The 23,081-nt window shown below is 43.5% G+C and overlaps 3 protein-coding genes across 5 annotated transcripts; 2 read left to right on the forward strand and 1 right to left on the reverse strand.

Moving 5' to 3' along the window:
* Positions 1 to 3,395: 3,395 nt before the first annotated feature.
* LOC136449504 (large ribosomal subunit protein eL20z-like) lies at positions 3,396 to 5,573 on the reverse strand. Its single transcript, XM_066449548.1, has 4 exons — positions 5,160 to 5,573; positions 4,613 to 4,692; positions 4,312 to 4,426; positions 3,396 to 3,656 (listed from the first exon to the last, which is right to left on the reverse strand). Exons 1-4 carry the CDS (start codon positions 5,334 to 5,336, stop codon positions 3,591 to 3,593), a joined length of 438 nt encoding a protein of 145 aa, XP_066305645.1. The 5' UTR covers positions 5,337 to 5,573; the 3' UTR covers positions 3,396 to 3,590.
* A 331-nt stretch (positions 5,574 to 5,904) lies between these two features.
* On the forward strand, positions 5,905 to 17,695 carry LOC136449501 (C2 domain-containing protein At1g53590-like). 2 transcript variants are annotated; one of them, XM_066449544.1, is made up of 12 exons: positions 5,905 to 6,321; positions 7,740 to 7,814; positions 7,974 to 8,114; positions 8,290 to 8,385; positions 8,476 to 8,607; positions 14,815 to 14,967; positions 15,045 to 15,086; positions 15,210 to 15,258; positions 15,626 to 15,721; positions 15,792 to 15,975; positions 16,193 to 16,313; positions 16,515 to 17,695. In XM_066449544.1, exons 1-12 carry the CDS (start codon positions 6,196 to 6,198, stop codon positions 17,343 to 17,345), a joined length of 2,046 nt encoding a protein of 681 aa, XP_066305641.1. In that variant the 5' UTR covers positions 5,905 to 6,195; the 3' UTR covers positions 17,346 to 17,695. The 2 variants fall into 2 exon arrangements, with proteins under 2 accessions (XP_066305641.1, XP_066305642.1); XM_066449545.1 differs by having other exon boundaries at positions 6,257 to 6,321; positions 7,990 to 8,114.
* A 59-nt stretch (positions 17,696 to 17,754) lies between these two features.
* Positions 17,755 to 20,679, forward strand: LOC136449503 (uncharacterized). Of its 2 annotated transcripts, none has more exons than XM_066449547.1 (9): positions 17,755 to 18,074; positions 18,149 to 18,240; positions 18,913 to 18,979; positions 19,105 to 19,135; positions 19,235 to 19,375; positions 19,774 to 19,799; positions 19,884 to 19,957; positions 20,080 to 20,181; positions 20,249 to 20,679. In XM_066449547.1, the coding sequence occupies exons 1-8, from the start codon at positions 18,033 to 18,035 to the stop codon at positions 20,138 to 20,140; spliced, it is 534 nt and encodes a 177-aa protein (XP_066305644.1). In that variant the 5' UTR covers positions 17,755 to 18,032; the 3' UTR covers positions 20,141 to 20,181; positions 20,249 to 20,679. The 2 variants fall into 2 exon arrangements, with proteins under 2 accessions (XP_066305644.1, XP_066305643.1); XM_066449546.1 differs by having other exon boundaries at positions 17,759 to 18,074; positions 20,080 to 20,165.
* The last annotated feature ends 2,402 nt before the right edge of the window (positions 20,680 to 23,081 follow it).

The following is a 23,081-nucleotide window of genomic DNA, read 5'->3' on the forward strand; positions in this document are numbered from 1 at the left end:
CTAAACTCTTTTTCTAGCATGCGTACCTTGCCACCATTACATCCTTTCAGGATGAAAAACTCAATAAAAATGCTAGGATGTTTAAGCTTAAAAGTTCTGCAGGATGTTTCTTTAACACATCAATAAAAATGCTACAAACCATTTTATCTTACATAACACAGGCTCAAACATCAGATAAAAACACTTAATGACATGCCAACTCAAGCAAGCTCCAGCAGGGGCTACATGGTACAGCAACGACTACTCCCTCCATGCTGGTAATTAAGGTTGTTTTGGACAGCATTTAGCATACCAAGAAGTAATTAATTAGGGTGGATTTTTCCTTGTTTACCCTTATTAAATAGGGTTTGATATCTCCCATGCAACAACCATTTCGCAGCTTAAGTGGCTAGCTCGCCCTGTTTCCATGCAGAAGGGCATGGTTCGATCCCTTGCTAGCACTATATTTTTGCATGATGTGTGACTTTTTTTTGATAGGGCTTGACATGATTTTGCATGGCTCTATGCCGAGTTGCTACGCGTGATTTTTTTTTTTTTTTGAGATGGCGGCCGTCGAGCGCGTCCGTCCGCTCCCGGACCCCGTGCGTGCGAGCGAGCAAGCAAGGGGAAGCGGAGGGGACCGCGTCGCGATTTACTCCCGTGAATGAATGAGCGTCTTAGGAAACGAAGAGTCAGAGGCATTCGCGTCCAAAACCAGATTAGCGCAGCTAAAGCGACTTCATTTGCGCAAACGACGCCGCACCCTTAGACGACTTTATTTACCGATACGGCGGGACTACTTGAGCACGAATTTGGGAGGCCGTTGGCTCGATCTTCACGTTTATCATTCATATGACCCGCTCAATTGGATGACAGGTCAATAACAACGGCCTTCGAACCATCCCGTTCGGTTGGTAGAATTTTCACTGAAACTGGCTGAAAAACACTGTTCTGACTGAATTGTTATGAGAGAAAAATTATGTTCTAGCTAAAAAAAAGAAGCCGAACAAGCCGAATATGGGGTAAGCTGAACATATGCCCTTAAATACATAGTGTTTTTTGTGTCGAAATATTCCAAGATTCTGTGGAGATGTTCACGATGCAGGTACGCCGGCCTATTTCCTTATTCAATCCAACAAAGTTCATGCCAATATAATTACCATCGACATCAACAAGGGGCCCTCCGATATAAGAAAGTTTACTACAGTCAAGACTGCTTGTATCAGCAGTTAGTATTCCACTTGTAGCCAATAATGTGCCTGATTCGAAGATCCGCCCAACAGCTAATACCTTTGTATCTATTCATGGTTTCCAATATCGGTCGAAAACTCCTGAAATTTTTGATATATCCTCTTTATCCGTAGGTGCCGATAAGGAAATATCTATCTTTTTCGTACAATTTTTGTTTAAATTTATTTAAATTTACTTAAATTCAAATTAAATTTTATTTGAATTTGGTCCGATATTTTCGATATATCCTGTTTATCCTCTTTATCTGTGACCCCCGATAAATTTTAATTTCCGAAAATGAAAACCTTATTCTATTCTCTCATCAAGTTCGAGAGGAATTGTATGTTTAAGATTCACAGGATAGCGAGTGCGGCAATTCTTGACATTGACTAGAGCAACATTGTAATGTAAACTGTAATGTAGCAATGTCCCATCCACACGCTGTTTGTTTGGGAGCAACACTTCAATCCTCAAGCCTTCAACAATCTTATTGTGATTATAAGGATCCCTAACCAAGCTCGCTGAAGGCAGAATACTTGGACATTTATAGTCGAAGTCAACAAAAACTCCTGTGCATGCAAAAAACCTTGTCTTGCCATTGAAAGAAGCAAGTGCCACAACACTTCGAGATATTTCAGAAGAAACTATTTTCCTGATACTAATCCAGACACCTTCCGGATAGACATGACCAAAAGTATCTTCAAAGGTATTAACCAAAACCCAGCCACTATTAACCATACTCCTTGATGGAATGGGATAACCCAAAGAGTATAGATCCTGAAATTCTTCCTTGTCAGCACAATCATATGCCTTAGGATGGAAGCACTGCTCCCCACTTATAGTCTCAAACCAACCGTTCATTCCAACATAGCGAAATGCCATCCTTTGCATGGATGTCGACTGTTCGAGAACTATTCTTGGTGGCAGAAAAATGAAGTGGTTCATACCAACAAAGTTTCCATCAAAATCAAAAAATGCCGCCCCTAACCAATTCTCAGAGCATTTATCAGCATCAGAGAACACAAGACATTTTTTATCTTCATATGAAAGCAACCCAGTTGTTACCATTAAATTCCCAAAGAGATCACGCCCTATAGCAGCTACGTTCTCCTTGTGGGGCATGAACTCCATTCCATGATTCAGACGCACACAATGAACATCAAGGGAGGAGTTCACTTTGACAACAGCAAGATGACGGTCAGAATCATGTTCTTCGAGATGTCCTGTGACAACATTGCCTTCACAGTGTACTTCAATCTTATTTTCCAAACGGTAGAACCGTAAAGCCCTAACCAAACTTCCTGATGTCACAAACTTTGTGGCATTGCTGCGGCATTCTATGGCTATGGCAGAGAATTGATGTCTTGTGCGTCCACTGGTCAAAACAATTAAGATAACACTTCTTGACAAATTTGATGCAACTTCTTCATTCAGCTGACTCCAAATACCTTGATTGTTACTAGCAGGCAAGTCATAGCGCCGCAGGTTCTTTTATTCTTGTTTGAGAATTGGGTGCTTACTTGCTAACATCTTTCCAACACTTGGTCTGGCGTAGGGGCGTGCGATCGACGTGGGTAGCAGGCACGGGGACGTCCGATGCAAGGGCAAGGGGGAGCCGATGTCCGGAGCAGGTCGGACCTCCACGGCGAGGTAGGACGTCGAGGAGGTAAGGAGGCGCGGAGGGAGGCGATCGAGCCGGCGGCGTGGAGGCGAGGAAGGCCGGCGGCGCGCAGACGAGATGCGGCGAGGTGGTGGCACGCCACGGCCTACGGGTGGTCGGGACACGGGACGGTCGTTGCGTGATCTGGTGGAGGCCTACTTCTTGTCTGGACACGGTGGGAAGTTGGAGGATTGGGGATGGAGGAGGCTGCTGTGAAACCCTAGCTACTCTACCATGGCTTTGAGCGAGACCGCGCGAGAAAAACTTGGCTGGCATGTAACGCTGTCTCGAACCAGGGTTTGAACAGCCGTAATCAACCAGGAGAACCAGACCTAGAACTGGAGGCTGCAGGTTCCAATTTTGCACCGTGTCCTTCTCAAATTTCAGTTGGTGCTTTTTTTTATCTGGCTATCCACATGATTACAGGAAATCAGTGGCAACCAGCGAACCCTGGTTACAACTTCATAGATCAACAATTAATAGTCGTAAATACAATAAATTTACAGTTTCTTTCAGATTCATACTGTTTCATTATTCACAAGGCGGAGTCATGCCGGTCTGATTTATTTATGGCCAAGAGCAAGGTCTCTGTTCTCCTTGTTATAAACATGAATAATTGCGAATGCAGAACAAATATCCATTACAATGCTAATTGCGTGATTTCTTTGACGCATGGATAACATGTACATGTACGTTATGTACAATGACAATACAATGCAAGCTAAAATAAAAAAACATGAGTTCCAGCTGCCGCCCCATTGATAACAGCAATTGTAGCGAGGATAGCCTGTTACACCAAGTAATTCTCATCAGAATTGCTGAAGTTTCAGAATTACAATTAACAAATGACTCATAGATAAGTGATCAAATGCAGAATTCATGAGGGCATCTATAGAATTGCGATAGCTGTGGGCAATACCAAGAGAATAGACAAACATTCTTTTCTTTCAATAATGCACCACCATCTCTGGAAGTGCTCCCTTTCTGTCTCATAATTCAAAAATGGGCTCTAGATATACAAACAAGTTAGAACTCTCAGTGCATGAATTACAAACTAACAGTTCCATCAAGCATTTTAGTGGTCAATAGCCGGAATAAACTTCATTGAATATGACATAGCAGTCGCCATAACAAGATATTCAAGATGACTGAATTATATATATTTTCTTAGGTGGTCATATGAATACAAACTTTAATATTTTTCTTCTTCTTCTGGGAGTCTGGTGTCAACATGAATGAACAGCGGTCCAAATTTACTAATAACATCAAATTTAAGGCTCACTCTCATTAGATTCACAGTTTACTGGTAGTCATGCACAGATAAAGGAAGTAGAAGCTGAGCAAGCATGGAGGTGATTTAATTTACTAGTACCATACCATCTGATCTTATTGATGATGGACCACATGACACATGAGTTGTGTAATACAGGTTGTTTACTCACCGCTACTGTGCATGCGACATAGCCTGGTTTCTCCCTGTAATCAACTCTGGAACACCACAGCAGAAGGGCTCCAATGTACCAGGGAATGGCACCAAGAAAGAAACCGATTATGAACCTTGAAGGGGAGGAGTTTATCATTAGAAGAGTAATAAAGAAAAGGAAGGAAACAAAGGTAAAGCACCAGCACTGCTGTACCATGAATTCTGTCCAAGTATCAAACTGAATGACAATGTTGTTTGACACACATGAATGAAACTGTTATGAAAAGAGAAAGAAAAATGGAGCAGCGATGATGACTTACAGGAACCACCCAAAACCAATGCCGCAACAGGGAAGTCGATCATGGCTGTGTCCCCGCACACCTGCTTCGTAATCTCTGAGCTGAAAGCAGAGCAAACTGAGCAAGGTAAACAACAACATGGAATTTGGATGTAAGCATACACGGAATACATTGACAAGCAGAGCAGGCACTATACATTGCAGACGGTGGGCACTAGGACAAGAAGGGTTTGACAGTAAGTACTCTAAAACTGGGATTTGGATGTAAGCATACACGGAGTACTAGCGAACTATGGAACCGTCACTCTAAAACTGAATTGGATTAATATCCTGGTAAAAACAAGGTAAATTAAACCCACTATAATTTCCTTTGGTTCCAGCAAATCTGGTCCCGATTTGCGCAAGAGAGTCGCCGAATAGGGGCAGACAGTTGAGATCAAACGACGCCTAGAAACTTTTTTTTTTGAACGAACAACGCCTAGAAACTTGATCTTGATCCCGCAGTTTTTTAAAATGGTACGCCTATAAACTGAATTGGGATAGTATTCGAGAAAGGAAATCGCAGCAACGTTACCGGGAACGGACTGGTAGCCGCCGCGGTGGTGGGCGGAGAAGCCCGGCGGCGGGGCGGGCTGTGGAAAGCCGACGGGTGGCGGGCGCGGGGGCGGGTAGCTGGGCGGCCCCTGGAAGGTGCCGTAGACGCCTCCCTGGTGGGGCTTGGAGCTGTCGGCCTCCTCCCCGCTCATCCTGCTGGGCTGCTGCGCGCCCCCACTCTGACCTCTCCTCTCTCCCGGAGGCCGGAGCACGCAAGTTTGGTGGTCCGGTAGCCCGACAGCGCCACACTAGGGAGGGATCAAGCTGGAGGAGGGAGGAGGAAGAGGCCAGCTGTCGTCATATGGCCCATGTGCATCCGATGCACACCACGTGGACCCCCTCGGATGGACCGGCTTGGCCGTTTCGGCCCCAGCCCCCAGCCTAACCGTTCCACATGCCGTTCCGTCGCAAATTAAGGCACACTGTTTGTTACGAGAATATGCCAAAAGGCGAAATAATCGATTGCTGACAATAATAGAGCATGGCAGTAATAATCAATTGATTAATACGTACTACCACCCTATAAGTCGTGGGTTTCTTATAAGCGAAGGAACCCACGAGGCCCACAACCAGTGGCTGAAAAACGCCGCGAGACGTGGATGACCCGATCGCCTTCGCAGCCGCGGCGTCGGCGTCGGCGTCGGCGTCGGCAGGCACGTGACGACACACCAGGCGTGCCGCGTGCGGGCCGTGTGCCCGTGAGTACCACTTGGCCTGACACCTGCGCAGCTTCTTCTTCTTCTGTTGGGCCTGTGCCTGGCCCGTTGGCTGGTCGGCATGTCGCGTTAGCTTCTCACTTCACACCCTGTCGCTGTCAGAAATCAATTTCTACTACTCCTAGTCCTCGCCGTCCCCGCCCGGCTGGCCGGCCGTCGTGGTGCGGTGGTGGTGGTCTGGTAGGGCTCCCCTCTTTCCAGAGCAGAGCAGTATCACGCCACGACCTGCCAGACCGCCACTTGCCAACCAACGCCTTTTTACTTCTTCTTCTTCGCCTCCGGGAGGACAGCGGGAATGGACGCCGCCGAGCTGCCCCTCGTCTACCACATCGGCCTGGTGCTGGCCGTGCTCTGGGCCGCCGCCGCCATCGGCTTCCGCGGCTCCCTCCTCTACCTCCTCGCCTTCCTCTACCTCTACATGGTGAGTACTTGCTGCTACTACTTCCTGCCCCCCTCACGTATATACTCATTAAAACACTAAAGATTTGCCCCTTTTTCTTGCCAAAAGAAAGAACAGTACGCACCTGCCTTTCGTACCGCATCATACTATTCCAGTATATATATTGCCTTTTTCAGTAGGATTCGTACTTGGTATTTCGACCGTTTCTGTAATTTCCCTCACTGAGACTTTCTCCGATGAAACTCTTTTTGCCTGTTGCTGGCATCAAATTCCTTCGCCTTCTCTGATGCAGCCCGTGCCACCAAAAGGTTAATTTGCCACCTCATTCTGCACTCTGCTTTCTATCTATTCTGGGTGCTACGATTTTATAGATCATTTACCAGTTAGCCATGACATCCAGAGACCTTGCACTTGCGTGCTATCATGGCACATCATATGCTGCAAAATTCTTACTCCACTTAATCCAATCCAATTCATCAGGATCAAGTCTATCTCCTGTCTAGGTAGTATAGTTATTTTCCAAAACCGCGGTTTACTGATTCTATGCCCCAAAGATAAATACAAAATTAGCTTCCAAAGGATATAATTTCTCAAGCAACTAGTAACTATTCTGCTTTGGCACGGTGCTGGTGCAATAAGTTTTTTTTCTCGAATACGCAAAAGATTTGCGCATCATTGTAATTAAGAAGAAGAATGTAACCATACAAACGGCGCGCTTGAGACGAGCGCCCTAGGAGGTCGTACAGTCGTAGCCTGGACCGTCCTAGCAACCAATTTCAAGCTTGGATATTACATAAAGGGTCTACAACCGAGCTAAGAGCGGTGCTGCAACCTACGAAGCTGGGCGCCTCCGCTGCTGGCTACGCGATCCTGCTCCGGTGTCCGAGAAGAGCACGTTGCTCTTTCTACCAGCCCTGTTGTTGATCGCTGGAAACAGCCGGTGCAATAAGGTTGATGGCATGCGAGAGTGATATTACATGAATGATTGAATGCTTCCACTTTTAAAGGATTTATTGTATCATATTGTGATTTCTAGAGCATCACATGCTACAAACTAATTTCCTTCATCCGTTATGACCTGATATACTAATTTCAATTCATCAAGAACCAATCAAGACACCTTGGCACTGTATCGGAAATTTCCCCTTTTTATTCTATGTTATGGAATGAAATTTCCCTTCTCTTCATCAACACCAGCTCCAAGCTGGTTCAGAATTTTGAGACCATACTGCTTTCTTTTCCCTGTTTTACTTCCTCATCTTTTTCATGACACTTACTGTATTTTTAGCATGTTTCTCATTCCAAGTTCTACCTTTCTGCTTACATTGTTTTCCAAGTCTTTTATATCATGATCTAGTTGTTTGCTTGAACATGTATGATACCAGAATACTAGATAATCAGAAGAAATTAAGTTACAATAATGCTCCTCCTTGTTGTAGGTAAATGCTCGCTGTGCAGTGAGACTGCGGAAGAGGATACAACATGAGGAGATGAAATCTGCCTATCAACGAAGGGTATGCACCTTATTTATCTGTGATCCACCATTGTTGCACTTTTTGAATATTTCATGGATAAATGTTGTTGACTAGGCTGGAAATTTCATTTTTCTCCTTTTCCTTTTTTATAACTGTTCCTGCCTGTGTAAATTCAGCTCATATTGTTTTATATATCAGCTCCTCTCTGACGCAGAATCAGTACGCTGGTTAAACTATGCAATCAACAAGATGTGGCCTGTCTGCATGGAGAAGATCGTTTCACAACTTCTACGGCCCATCATACCATGGTTCTTGGATAAGTTCAAACCTTGGACAGTCGTATGGTTTCCTTCTTTTATCTTGATTTTCGGATTCATATTCTCTATTTCGTGGCATTTTACCTCGAACTGCTTCTTTAACAATGTTTTTCTATGACAGTCACATTTTAGCTTCGTTAAGTAGGCATTTCCATCCATCGATTCTCTGTAGCTTACTTGATATTGTTATTCTGCAGAGCAAAGCAGGTATTCAGGAGCTTTACATGGGCAGGAATCCACCAATCTTTACCTCCATGAGAGTTCTACCTGAGACATCAGATGATGACCATTTGGTAGGTACCACTTTTGTTTGATCTGAATATTTCCTTTAGTTCTATGGGCAATTGACAATAATCTGTGTTTATTTTAATGCCTTTATACAGGTTCTTGAGCTGGGAATGAATTTCCTTTCTGGTGAAGATATGAGTGCTGTACTTGCTATGCAGCTGCACAAGAGTGTGGGACTTGGAATGACTGCAAAGATGCATTTAACTAGCATGCATGTCGAGGGAAAGGCAAGTTAACTAGTAAGCTGAACCATTTTGCCATAGGAGTGATAAACTTGTGACATTCTCATAGACAATGGATTTTAATGATAGACTTGTAGGACCTCTAGGTGTAGATCAGTGGAGAAATTCCTAACTTAGATAAGCAGACTTGGTAATGTACCTCGTCGAGTGCAGTCGCGGCTGTGGCGCCACCAACAAGGTGGCCGCGACGTGTCGGTGTAGGGGAAGCCGTGCAGGCGCCCGCTAGGTCGTCGATGGTAGCAGCAGCGTAGGCGCGGACCAGTGGCGATGGTGAAGGCACACCGCCTTCACCGTCGCTTACAACGCGCCCTTCTAGATCGGACTAGGGCTATGAACCTTGGTGGGGCGCTGGCGGCTACGGTGAACCTCATACCTTGCGCCCCGGCTCCCATCTTCCTCTTTATAGCGCTGCGCGACGGGGGCCCATCAGCCAGGAGAACGGCTGGGCGCCCCCGATCAGGGCACGGATCAAGGGTTCAATTGGCCGTTGGGTCAACTGGTGGTGATCAATCTAACATTCTCCCCTTTATCTCACCTTATGACTTAAACTTAACTTATTTTATCTTTTTCCCATTCCATCGCAGATCAGTGCATAGAGCGTGCCTTATCGTCACGGTTAGTTGCCATTAGATTAAACAGCTACAATACACCTCTCTGTTTTGAAACAGATTCTCAACTAGGCCCTTAGTATCCAGATTTCATAGGCTTTCCCGTAAACCCATGTCGACTGTGTGTTCGCTGAACACACTGGGTGGTTAGCCTTTGCTAAGCGGATCTGCAAGTACTTGCTTGGTACTTATATGCTCAATGCTTTCAAAATGATTCTGAATTTTCTCCTTTACAACATATAACTTAATGTCAATGTGTTTGACGGCACACTTGACCTGTTGTCTTAGGAGTTAACTAATTTAAATGGTTATTACTGTTGATTACCATTGTTAAATCCGGGTATATATTCCCTTAACCACTTTTGCCTGTTCCTGAGGCCTCATGACAAGCTATACTACGGTATGCATCATTGATGACATCACAAGTGTTTTATTGGAGCTTTTTCACAATAATACTCCAACTGCGAGTGTTAACAACTACTATGGATTTCACTAAACATCTCGCCAAAATTTAACATTTGTACCCACAATTATTTGAGAGTACTTGTTCTTTCTTACTCATCTTGAGGCTTATGATAGTTTGCAAAAATTGCATGATATTCTTAACTCTATTCCAGTGATCTATATCTAGACTGGACTTCTGCCAAAATATCCCGGATACGTAAGCTACGTTAGGGTAATTTCCTACTTGTACATTCATTAAGCTTCCAACAGCTGAAGCATATGGAACCATGTTCATTTGAACGATCTCATATCGGTTCCTCGAACACTGAAAGTTTCCAAATCTATTACCCTTGACTATAGGAGAAGGCATAGGTTTACTCGCATACATACTTTATTTCTTTAGAATATTTTCTAAGTATGCCTTTGCGATAGTCCTAATACCCATTTTCATCTATCTCGGTGAATTTCAATTCCTAGAACCAATGAGGCTTCACCAAGATCATTCACATTGAAACTTGAGGATAAAGACTTCTTTTTCTCCAATGGCAGATTAACATTACTACTAGTGAGGAGGATATCATCTATACACAGGATGTGGAAAAAGATTTTTCTATTCTAGAACTTCGCATAAACGCTATTGTCTTTTTATTTTCTTTAAACCCAAACTTTCTTATCATACTACTGTCTAGAGACTTGTTTTAAACCATAAATGAATTTCTACAGGCGGCATCTCATACGTTCTTTTTCTTCTACGATAAAATCTTTGGGTTGTGCTATGTAAACGTTTTCATACAAATCCCCGTTGAGGAATGTCGTCTTTATATCCATCTGATGTAACTCTAAATCGTAATGTACCAATAACACCATTATGATTCTAAAAGAATCCTTGCATGAGACTGGAGAGAAAACTCTCATCGTAATCTATTCATTCTCTTTGCGTAAAGCCTTTTGCTACCAGTCATGCTTTATATCTTTCCGCATTTTCTTTGGAGTCATATTTTGTCTTGTAGACTCTTTCACGGCCTACTATTTTGGCTCCATTAGGAATTTCTTCTAAGTCACAAACATCGTTGGTATTCATCGAATTCATTTCAACTTTCATAGCTTCTTACCATTCAAACGAGTAAACGCTTCTCATGACTTCTTTAAATGGGGTAGGATCACCCTCTATTTGAATTTCTTCATTAACATAGACTTCATAGTCATCAGAAAACTGATTTACTAATTCTTTGAGACCTTCTGGGGCCTCAGCTACTGGCACTTTCATATGGGGCTGTTGTTGCTCTTCATTGCCAAGAGGCAATTGATTCTACATTCTCCTGTATCACAATATTCTTGTTTACATTATTCATCTTCTTCGAAGAGCCAACAATAGGTGTTGTATAAGTCATACAACATTAACAGGTATCGAGAAATTCGTTGTTTTGAATCACTGAAGTGGGCACGCAGTCCCGCTTCTCTTCAAGTCATAGGTCTCTACATACCGTGCTCCCCCAGATCGCCCCATATTTTATAAAGATAGTGTACTTTATAATTTCTTATTTGGGTTCAACCTGTTAAAACCTTATATGGCGCATTAAGCACCGCTTTAATATCTTTGATGGTAACTACGCTATCTTCCTCTCGGAACTTTAAAAAATCTAGGAATTTAGTTGTTTCTCTGCTTAGGGGTATCATTGTTATGACCGACGGTCACATTCATCAAAATCTTTATCTCACTCAGTTTCTTACAAAATCTGTATCTCACTCTTAATGAAGAGTACACATTCATCAACATCTTTATCTCACTCTTAATAAAGAGTAGTTTCTTAATTGATCTTAATTTTTACTCTTAATTCATCTCACAATTCTCCCCCTCGAAATATGGCATGAACTATACTGCCATAATTTCAAGAACTAATCGAAAAACTGTGAACAAGGAGACACTTATGACTTACTTCATTCACATGATTATGCTATGCAAATAAAGTTATTTCTTGATCTGTATAGGAGTACACTTTCCTCATTCCACTTCAAGAACTCGACAGTGTCTTTTATTAACTGTACTTTTGCAAGTCACTCTTGCATTTTTTCTTGTCCTTTGATTAGTATTGACCATGACGGTATATTTCTATTGTGCCATGGTCAATACTATGATAGCATAAGAGCTACTTAAACTTCTCTCGCTATGCGGGATATAAAAACATATGAGTCATCATAAAACTTCTCCCGCCATGCAGGATTGACTAGCATAAGTATTATGCCAAATTTCTCCCCATGCGGAATAAATATATATACAAATTACCGTAACGAAAAATTTAGTCATGATGACTAAAACATTCACGTATACTCTATTTTCCAATTAAATCATCCCATTGGTTCTAATTTAATCAGAAAATTAGTAAACTAACAAAAAATTTATCCTGAACTAGCTTGACTCAAACATTTTCATTCACATACCTCAGCATTGCAGCCTGTTGGCATGCAGCCGAGTGATCTCGTCGGTTAAAAAATAAAACTTACAAGATGCTTCTACATCACCGTTGGGCAAAAAATAGAATTAATACATAAAACTCATAAATTAACTTGAAAGACATATACCTACTCTTCAAAATTAAATTCTCCCGTTAGTTTGAATTTAATTAGAAGATAATCAACATCATTGCAACGAAACAACAACAATAACAATAACAAAGTCTTTAAGTCCCAAACAAGTTGGGGTAGGCTAGAGTTGAAACCCAGCAGAATCATTGCAGCGAAACACGATAATAAAATACATTTTATTAATTCAGGAGCATTTCTTGGTCTTTATTTACTCTCTGAAAAATTGACCATGTTGGTGTAAAATTTATCAGAGATTTAAACTTCAACCTTAAACTCGTTATAATATTGTTATCATCAACGTTAGTCAGAAAATAACAATACCATAATTTAACATAAACAAATCGGACTACTCTAATTTAAATTTTTCCGTTCGTTCCAATTTAATTAGAGGATAAACATAATCATAATTTACTAAAAGTAACTGTTCTTCAAATTAAATTCTCCCGTTGGTTTGAATTTAATTAGAAGATAATCAGCATTAAACTTTGCAGCGGAAATATGAAAAAATAATTTATCTACTTTTCAGAAGCATTTTACCTTGTACTTATCTACTCTCTAAACAATTTATCCCATTGGTTCAAAATTGAATAGAGATGAAAAACTAATCAGAATTCATCAAAATTCACTTTTGAAAATAATAAACAAATTCACACTCATTACTGTGCATTCGACTGGGCCCCAAGAAACAGTGTGCGGCCCATTTCTCTGCCCATCCGCGCGCGCGGCTCAACGGCGGCCTAGCGGCCTGCTTCGCCCCCGCGCGCGCGCCCGCTCCCCACGCCCAGGCCGCAACTTGGGCTTGGGCTGAGATTTTCCAACCCCGCCTGGGGCGCTTTCGGCCTGAATCTTGAGCCATCCATCTTCATCCGACGGTCAGGCTTCATTTTCGCGAGATCAAAACCCGGTCGCCTCGGCGGTGCGCCCTAACCCTAACTCATTTCTACCTTTCTTCTCTTTCACCGCCGCAGCCAGAAATGAAAAGAGCAGCGGTGTAGCGGCGCCGCCGCCGGTCCCCTCGTCGACGTGAGCGCTTGCCCTAGGCTGAGTGCGCCGTCGTCGAGTGGTCAGGGTGATAGTGCCCTAGTCCCCCATACACGCTAACGCTAGCTCTATCCCTCTCTTCGCCGCACACCATAGCTGCCGCACCCGAGATCTGAAGGGCGAACGCGACGCAGGAGGTGGCGGCGCCGCTGTGGCGCCCTTCGCCGGTGCACGCGTACGGCCGGGGCGGCACCGCGGTGGTGCTCTTTGCGCACGTGTACGCGACGCCGCAGAGCGCCGGCGAGGCGGCGGCTCTCTTCCAGCGCGCGCGGTCTTCCCGCACGACGGCGGTACCGCCGGCGGTGAGGAGAACCCGGGTAGGTCTCTCCCCTCGCCGACCTCTCTTCTAGGGTTAGGGTTTGGGTTCCGATACGATTTGAATCACTTGATTCTTGATTTATATTCTATTTTCTACCCCAATCTGCTAGATCTACACACTAGAACCTAGCTCTGACACCATTGATAGACTTGTAGGATCTCTAGGTGCAGATCAATGAGGAAATTCTTAACTTAGATAAGCAGACTTGGTAATGTACCTCGTCGAGTGCAGTCGCAGCCGTGGCGCCGCGAACAAGGTGGCCGCGACGTGTCGGTGTAGGGGAAGCCATGTAGGCGCCCGCTAGGTCGTCGACGGTAGCAGCAGCGTAGGCGCGGACCAGTGGCGACGGTGAAGGCGGTGTGGACTTCCCGTCGCTTACAGCGCGCCCTTCTAGATTAGACTAGGGCTAGGAACCTCGGTGGGGCGCTGGCGACTACGGTGAACCTTGTACCTTGTTCCCTGGCCTCCACCTTCCTCTTTATAGCACTGCGCGACGGGGGCTCATCGGCCAGGAGAACGGCTGGGCGCCCCCGATCAGGGCGCGGATCAAGGACCCAATTGGCCGTTGGGCCAACTGGTGGAGATCAATCTAACATTTAAAACACCAAATCCACACTTAGGAAGAGTGATGCTTTGGAAAAAGTGTGATTCACGTTATGCTTATGATGCTAACTTTTTCAAGTCCCATGTTATTTTTCTCTGTGCAGAAATAAGTGACATAATTTACGAAATGGTTAAAGTTTACAATACCTCTTTAGATTGTCTTGCTTTACGTTGTTAAAGTTCTCCATTATCATTGGGGACCGTGCTAAAAATTCAAAATAGGACGCACAGTTTCCCTTACCTTCATGAAGGCAACCACCAACACTTATGAACCAAAAATACACAGTTTCTTGTACAGACTGATGGCAAGTAACTTTACTGTAATCCTAAAGAAATTAATAAAAGTTTTCTGGTCAACAAAGGGCCTATACATATTCTCCCTTTTTTTGTGACAAACAGGAGATCCCACTGATCTTTAACTGTGTTAAGCAATATAAAAAATATATATACGGATTTGTTCTATGGAAAAGCATATGTTAAAGAAAACTTTAGTTTAAATTTAGAAAACCCTCATAGACAAAGGAAACAGTTTCTTCCCTACATGTAATGTCTACCTTGTAAAGTTGTACTCAACATAAGAATATGTTTTTGCAGATTTTAGTTGGTGTGAAGTTTGTTCGGAGTTGGCCATTTCTTGGCCGTGTTAGACTATGTTTTGTGGAGCCGCCTTATTTTCAGATGACTGTGAAACCACTTATTAATCATGGGCTTGATGTCACTGAGTTTCCAGGAATTTCAGGATGGCTGGTGAGATTTTCCTGTATTATAGTCTTTTCTTACTGTATAATTGGTGATTCTGTTTCTTACTGGGTTTCTTTTTCCAGGATAAGTTGATGGATACTGCATTTGGGCAGACATTAGTTGAGGTCAGATTTTTATTACGGAGTACTATTTTTGTTTGTTTTGCTTTCTTCAAAAGCCTTTTCAGGGCTACCTCTGAAGTTTGTCCATGTACCTTTTCCTTACTGAGGTATTTTTTCTTCTGGCAGCCCAATATGATAGTCATAAATGTGGAAAAATTTGCATCTACTCCTTCAGGTAGGTAGCAACTTATTTCTGCTTGTGTTTCAGAAATCTTTAAAAAATTACTGTGATTCTGAAATCCTCCTGTGGATGTGCTGTTAAAATTTAGTTATAGACAGTTCTCATATGGTATACCATATGAACTGAAATTTTTAGGTCACTTGCTTTATTAGTGTGTGCTAGGCTGGTAGCAAATGCTAGAATTTGGTATGCCCCAAAGTTAAACAAACTTTATAGTTTTATGAACTATGGCTGCAAAGTTCTATTTTGACTAAAATCATTGAGAGGAATAATAACTCCCATTTTGTAAATTATGTGATGATAAACTTTCAGTTCCCTTCTGTTATCTTCTCTATGGTACCAATTTCTTTTCATTCTGCAGATAATAATTGGTTCATCATTGAGGAGAGGCCTCCTATTGCATATGCGAAACTTGAGATTTTAGAAGGAACTGACATGAAGCCATCTGATATAAACGGTGAGGATGAATTGTGCAGCTTCTGTGTTACTCTTCATCGGTGTAACACATTTGATGATCCATTGCACAGGACTAGCGGACCCTTATGTAAAAGGTCGTCTGGGTCCTTTCAAATTCCAAACACAGATACAGAGGAAAACATTGTCCCCTAAGTGGTTTGAAGAATTTAAAATACCAATCACATCGTGGGAGGCAACAAATGAACTTGTCATGGAAGTTCGTGATAAGGACCCCATGTTTGATGACTCGCTTGGGTATGTTCTGTTTTCTAAGCTCATGTTGATAAATGATGCCTTGATAAGGAAATCTATAGGATAATGCTTCTACTGTCTTATTAGCCAGTTGCTGTGATTCGATTGGCTTTTGTTGAAGAGGACAATCTAGCACTTCCTGTAATTTTATAGTGATCTGACCAATTTGGCATTATTTGGAAATGAAATAAACATACATCTCACGCTGTTTTATATACAGACAATGTACCATTAATTTACATGAGCTGAGAGGTGGACAAAGACACGACAAATGGATGTCACTGAATAATGTCAAGAAAGGAAGGATTCACTTGGCAGTAACAGTTGAAGATATATCTGAGGTCAGTGGCAAACATTATGTCTATTTTCTTTTACCGTAACTTCTCAACACCATTTTAGTGGCCTTCGGTGAGGTAGCAGGGTTATACCAGAACGGCATGTTCAAACCTGAAATGTAGAAGGGCTCTGCTGGACTCAATTCTACTAGTTGTTTTTTTTTTCGAAATGGCTGCAAGAGCACTCAAGTCTAGTTGTATCTGCAGGACCAAAATAGATCAAGTTTGGACGAATCATTGAAGCAAGCGGATACTGAAGTACCAGTATCAACATATGTTTATAGCAAAGTGGATTCTGGTGAACTTCCTGAACAAAAGAAAGTCTTAATGGATGAAGTGGAGCACATAAACATTGATGGACAAGAACAACCTGGAGGTTTATATGTACATCGCCCTGGCACTGGGGTTCCAAGGACATGGGAATCCCGGAAAGGACGAGCACGAAACCCAGACACACAGATTCACCAAGAGGTTGACAAGTCAAAGGAAATCCCGACACCAAAAGGCAGTGGACAAGGGGGTCTATTTAATGTAGGCTCCTTTTTCAGGAGAAATTCAAGGAAGGGAAGCTCCAAAAATCTTGATCCCAGCCTTCCTGCGACTCCGGGTTCTCAGAGTGTGACAGAGCTTGATCCAAAGCTCCCTCAAACTCCACGTCCCAACCTGAAGGAGCTGGGCGAGAAGCGGACATCGATAAAGATTGTAGTGAATGAAGAAGCAAGCCGGGCCGACAAGGTGGGAGATGCAGAGACCTCAGGAGAAGATGTGGCAAAGGTGATAGAGAAAAATGCAGGTGAACCAGGCAGATCACTGACAAGCACAATGAGCAGGAAGTTTTCCAGAAAGAGAGCAGATGACAGGCTATCAGATATCCCGGAGCAGATTGAGGCTCATGGATCTGAGTCGGTGAGTGAAGGGCCTATTCTTGTTAGAGGTGAGCGAATGATAACAGAGGGCCATCCAACAATGGAACATGGCAATGGAGGTGGCGCTGAGCATGATGCGGCAGGAGCAAAGGTTGCTACTCAGGCCTCATAAGGATTGCGACGAGTTAAGGTCAGCAGTTTTTGTTCTTGTAATGTTGCTGGTAGATTTGTCAGATTGCGCATGCGGATTTGTTTGCTGGTTATAGACTCATGGCGGTGAAGAACGTCAGATAGTAGACTTGTTTCGTTGTCCATAGTTGCAAAGGATAGCCATTTAGAAATGGTGTAAAATATAGTAACAAAGAGCATCGTGCTGTGCAGTGATATACGCTCATGTTGATAAGATAAGGTGGCTGTGTTAGATTTTGTTTACTTCTGTAAAGAAACATAACTTGCATATATTCCTTGACACAATAATGTAAATCTTAATCTGTTGTTGTGCTCTTTCCTCTATGCACAGAATATTTTTGTCCTATATTATCATGTAAAATATTTTTGCCAAGATTTTAGTTCAGGCAACAGAAGAAATGCAAAGCCCAGCCCAGTAAACCACTGGCGCTTTTCACGGCCCGTCAACGAGGTGTTTGAGAAAAAACGGCCCATCAACGAGGCATCCGCGTTCGCATATTGCACTAGCTCCCCACCCGTTCTCAAAAAAACAAAAAAAAAACAAAAACAAAAAACTAGCTCCCCACCCCACACCAGAGCCGCCGCCGTTTCTTGGTCTCTCACCGGTGAGCGGCGACTCGTCCGGTCGTCCCTCACCACTGGGCGTGGGTGACGCAGGAGAATACACAGGATGAGGGCTGTGGTGCAGCGCGTCCTCTCGGCGAGTGTCGAGGTGAGCGCCCTCTTCGGTGCACCGCAATTCGCTCGGAATCTTCCCTGAATGCTTCTTCTGTGGGGTCGCCGCAGGTCGAGGGGCGAATAGTGTCGGCGATCGGCCCTGGACTCCTCGTCCTCGTCGGCGTCCACGAGGCGGACACCGACTCCGACGCCGACTACATGTATACAATCCTCTCCGTTCATCCCCTCCCACTTCCTCCAATTACTGGTTTATACTGCTTGCTAGTGCTAGCCGTTGTCTCAATTCTTGTCTGTTTAGACATGATTACATCTTCATAACTCATCAGAATCTGCAGTGGGAATGTGTTCGTCCAGATATCAGTTAGCTGTGTTGATTCAGTGACGAGTTACTTGAGCTGCGGAGTGATTGAGATGCAGGATGTCATAATGATCCTTGATAAATGAACGATAATACTAGTCACTTGTATTACTAAGCAGATCCAGTGCTCGACCTTAAGTCTCAGCCCCACCTACAAGATAGAACTTTTCTTAAAAAACTCATGGGGAGCTCCAGGGGGATCCAGGGCTCCGGTATCGGTAGGGGGGCTCGAGCCCCCCCCCCCCCCCCCCCCCCCCCGTTGAATCTCTGCCGCTGATATTGTGGCAGCTTCTTTATTGGTAATCTTTGGCAAACATTATGATTTATGCGTCCAAAGCACCGGGCTGGTTTCATCTCTTGTTCATTTACGAAAGTGTGTCACCTTTACCTTTTTGTTTTCTGATATGTTACTAACTTACCATCTTTTTTATGAAATTTTGTTTATGCTGAAACGTTAAGTTAGCATGGCCTGCTGTTATATCTCTAATTGAATGCTAATGTTACCCTTACATAGTTGTCGGAAGGTCCTGAACATGAGGCTGTTTCCAAACGACAAGACTGAAAAAGCATGGGATCAAAGTGTAAGCCTCAGATCCATCTTGGCCCATTAGAAGAATAAAGTTGGCTTACTTGAGAATGCTAATTATTTACTTCACTTCATATGAGCTTTGAAGACAAACTTAAATAAGATTTTTCCTCCCTGCAGGTTATGCAGCGTAATTTTGAGGTGCTATTAGGTAATATGATGATGCAACCTTGCCCCATGTATAAAATATAAACAGCCTCCATTAAATCTGTTATTAACTACTACGTTTCTGATCTGATATCTTATTCAGTCAGTCAGTTCACCTTATATGGAATCCTGAAGGGTAATAAGCCAGATTTTCATGTGGCTATGTCACCTGCAAAAGCGAAACCATTCTATGCTTCTCTAGTTGAGAAATTTCAAAGGTCATACTCGGCTGATTCAGTGAAAGGTAACAAATATGCATTTTATAGTTCATTGTGCTTTACACAGTTTACCAACCTGAATTCTTGATTATCAAATCAATGTTCTTTTTCCTTTTGTTAACATGGATCTGCCTATATTTGGGATTTGACTGTCATGATTGATGCATTCGTTGTAACTTTCCCACACTCCCCATTGTCCTGTATTGAACATTATTTGAACATTATTTTCTGCTGGATGTGCATTTCATCTTCTCGATAGCCACTTCCTGTTATGTTATGCCAATCTTCTTGCACTTGTTATTGCTGCTGCTGCTGCTATTGCTATTGCTTTTGCACTATGTTCCATCTACATCTAAAGATTTCTGCCATGAGTCACTGTATCACATGAAAATAAATGTGACGATGTTCCTACTTTGACTGGCAGATGGTGTTTTTGGAGCGATGATGAAGGTGTCTCTGAGTGAAACATGTTATTTGCCTTCATAGCTTTTGACCTTTTCAGGGGAAAAAAACGTAATTTGGAAAGTCTTGCAGGTTTCTTTGGTGAATGATGGCCCTGTGACAATGCAAATTGACTCACCCTCACTGCAAGGTGCTGCTCAGTCAAGGTGAGTTTGTTCAAATTGTCAGGTTTATTTTAATCTTTGTTGAATCGTATACTTGCTAGCTAGAATGGCATGCTTGGTTATATAGACTTGCCTGATTTATTCGATTTTATGCACTTGAACAGCAACGGCAATGATGATTTGGTTACATATGGTGACGCAAGAGTACCTAAGGAGACGTGTTAAAATTCTGGGTCGCCTGCTGGCCTAGGTGTGATGGAGCGTTGGTGAATATAAGTTCTCCATCACATCTTTCTCATTCAGAATTTTGATTTTGATTTTTTTTTGGTGCAGTTGGATCTGAAAGCCCTCCTGCTGTGCGATTGGTATGAGGTTTCCGTCCATCTGGCGCGGTGATCACAAAGGAAATATCAGAATTGAAGTTGGCATTAGTCATGTGGTTTGCCATTAATTTTTTAAAAACAGTCCTAGCGCTTTGTCATTGGCAGTCAGTTACAGCACTGCTTCAGTCTGTGGAAGCATAACCTTTTGCGCAAATGACAGAGATGGCTTTCTCTAGACTATATTTGTTATCTTATTCATTTTCTTCTGTGGGATAATACTCTTATTAATATGGGAGCTATACATGAGCTTGTCGCTGCTCAACAATGTAATTTCTAGGGTCTTATTACTGAAGTAGCAATCGTCAGTACAATGTCATCGTGGCCTGCTTGAGCAGAACACAAGCAACCAAAAATTAATACTTGGGATCCTCTTTTCGCCCAGTCATTACTCCTTGTTAGCAGCAGCTAGCATCACCTGCAGAGACAATGCAGGGATGCAATAACTCCCCAGTCCCCTCAGGCAGACACTGGAGGCATTTCCTCTATCCTGCCTGTTTCCTTCTCCATCCATTCCCATCTCACATTTCTTGTGTTACTTCAATATTTGAACGATGGCATTCCTGTTTCCTTGAATGATAGTAGAGTAAATACTGTCTTACATCATATGTAGAAATGGTTTTGTTCACAAATATAATATTTGGTTAGTTCAATGCATGGTTTAGATTTTTTTTTTTTTTTTTTGAGAATAATGCATGGTTTAGATTTTACATGATGGTAGCAATCTTTACGTGAAAGGTAACTGAACCTACAAAACGACGTGTCCAGAGTGACAAAGTAGCAAACAGCATTCACTCTAGGCATCGCATACCAGCGCCTGAACCGTGGCAACCTGAGTTAGCTACAGCTTTCAAAGAGTCAGAAGTCTCCATCGCTTTGATAAATGGTGCGTTTTCTTCATTGGGCCAGAATTGAACATCGACTGTCAATCCTGTTTGGTTCCTAGCTCCTAAATTTAAATTTAGGCAGCTAAACTGCCTTCTAAATTTTAGTAAAGCCATGTTTGGTTAGGTGACTAAACCTAACATATACATGTTTATAAAGACCAAAACACCTCATTGGATTTGGACGACGCGGGGCTCGCCGGGCTGCTGCTGTACCTACGCCCGTCGACGTCCCTTTCCGCAGCGGCATGATGGGGCCTTTCCCTTTCCTTGCGTCAGAAGTGGTCCAGCACCGAGTCCGCATCCACCGAATCCACCGGATGATGATGGTGGTGGTGGTTGTCCGCGCTCTGCCTCGACCTCACCACAGAGGAGCTCGTGGCGGCGGCGGCGACGCTGATGAGTCGCACCTCCCACACACACCTCGGCCATCTGCAGCATCCGTCGCTCCTCCTCCATCTCCTCCCGCATGCGCAGGCACTCCTGGCGGAGCAGCTCCACCTCGGCCTGGTCCTCCACCTCCCGGGTGAGCTTGGAGCAGGCGTCCTCCATCAGCTCCCGCGCCCTGCGCTCCATCTTGTAGCTCTGCGCCTGCTGCTTCGCCGCCGCCCGCGCCTCCGCCAGGTCGCGCAGCAGCCTGGCGTTGGCCTGCTCCACCTGCCGCTAGCGGACCCATGGCCGTCCATGGCAGAAGCGGCGCTAGCGGATACTCAGACGTGTGGCCGTCCATGGCGGAAGCGGTGAGCGGACAGGGCACTGTCGACATAGAATTTCGTCCCGCGTCGAGGACACACGCAGCAAGCCGGAAGGGTCCGCTCGATGGAGCAGATCCGCCTAGCTTCAGCGCAGGGGTGGTCGATCCTGCGCAATCCTCCCGAGGCGTGCCAGTCAATTTGACCATGCAATTGACAAGGAGATAAAGTTCATCAGTAATTAAGGACGGAACTTGCCGGTGTTACCAGACCGTCCCGAATGTACGGCTGTGAGAGCCGATATGAAAGGAAATCGGCTAAATAGCCGATTCCAGTATATTCATGAGAATAAGTCAATTAGAGCTCATAGGGTTGTGTGAAGAGAATCGGTTATCATTCAGGATAAACATCATTTAAACGAATATTAATCAATGGCAATAAGATGTCAATGATGATCGATCCATACTGATAATCGAACTTCTTTTTATATAAAGAAACAATTCAACATCACTTAATCATTTAATAAAGATAAATCTAATGAACATGTTAGATCTCATCTATCGCCATGACCAGTGGGGCATGAGACAGAATCATGCAGGCCGTAGAAACAACAATAGACTCGACGACCCTAACTCATTAGTAATATCAGTGGGGCATGAGGCAGAATCATGTAGGCCGTAATACAATAACAAGATCATGGGGCTAACACATTTTTCAACTTATCTCTACTTCAACGATCTCGCGATGTGAACTGTTCGTGAAAGCATTCGATATCGGCTAAACAGCCAATTCAGGCATAGCGCATAGTTAAGGTTATGTCTTCTCAGAAACGGGTCTATCAACCAACGATCCCCACTCCACGGTGCCAACAGTGGGGTGAGAGGCAGAATCCCACAGGCCATGATGACGGACCATGAAACGGTTCTCGCTAACCGATAGATGTACTCAAGATCGAACATGCATTAACTGCACGTTATGCACGATTAAGATTGACGCAAAACAGCCGATAAAAACATAACTCATCGCTTAAGATGTAGATTAGATCAGTTCTAGATTAGCAAACGATGAACTAAACAAGATATAAGGCCGATCCGGATCAATCTCAATCGGGCAGAGTGATATTGCTGTAATTAGATAAACAATGAAAGCAATAAGCAATATCGGTAACTTAATGAATCTATTAAAGACTGTCACTCTAAGATAGAGCCGA

The sequence above is a fragment of the Miscanthus floridulus genome, chromosome 5 (assembly GCF_019320115.1).
Source record: "Miscanthus floridulus cultivar M001 chromosome 5, ASM1932011v1, whole genome shotgun sequence".
Taxonomy (NCBI): domain Eukaryota; kingdom Viridiplantae; phylum Streptophyta; class Magnoliopsida; order Poales; family Poaceae; genus Miscanthus; species Miscanthus floridulus.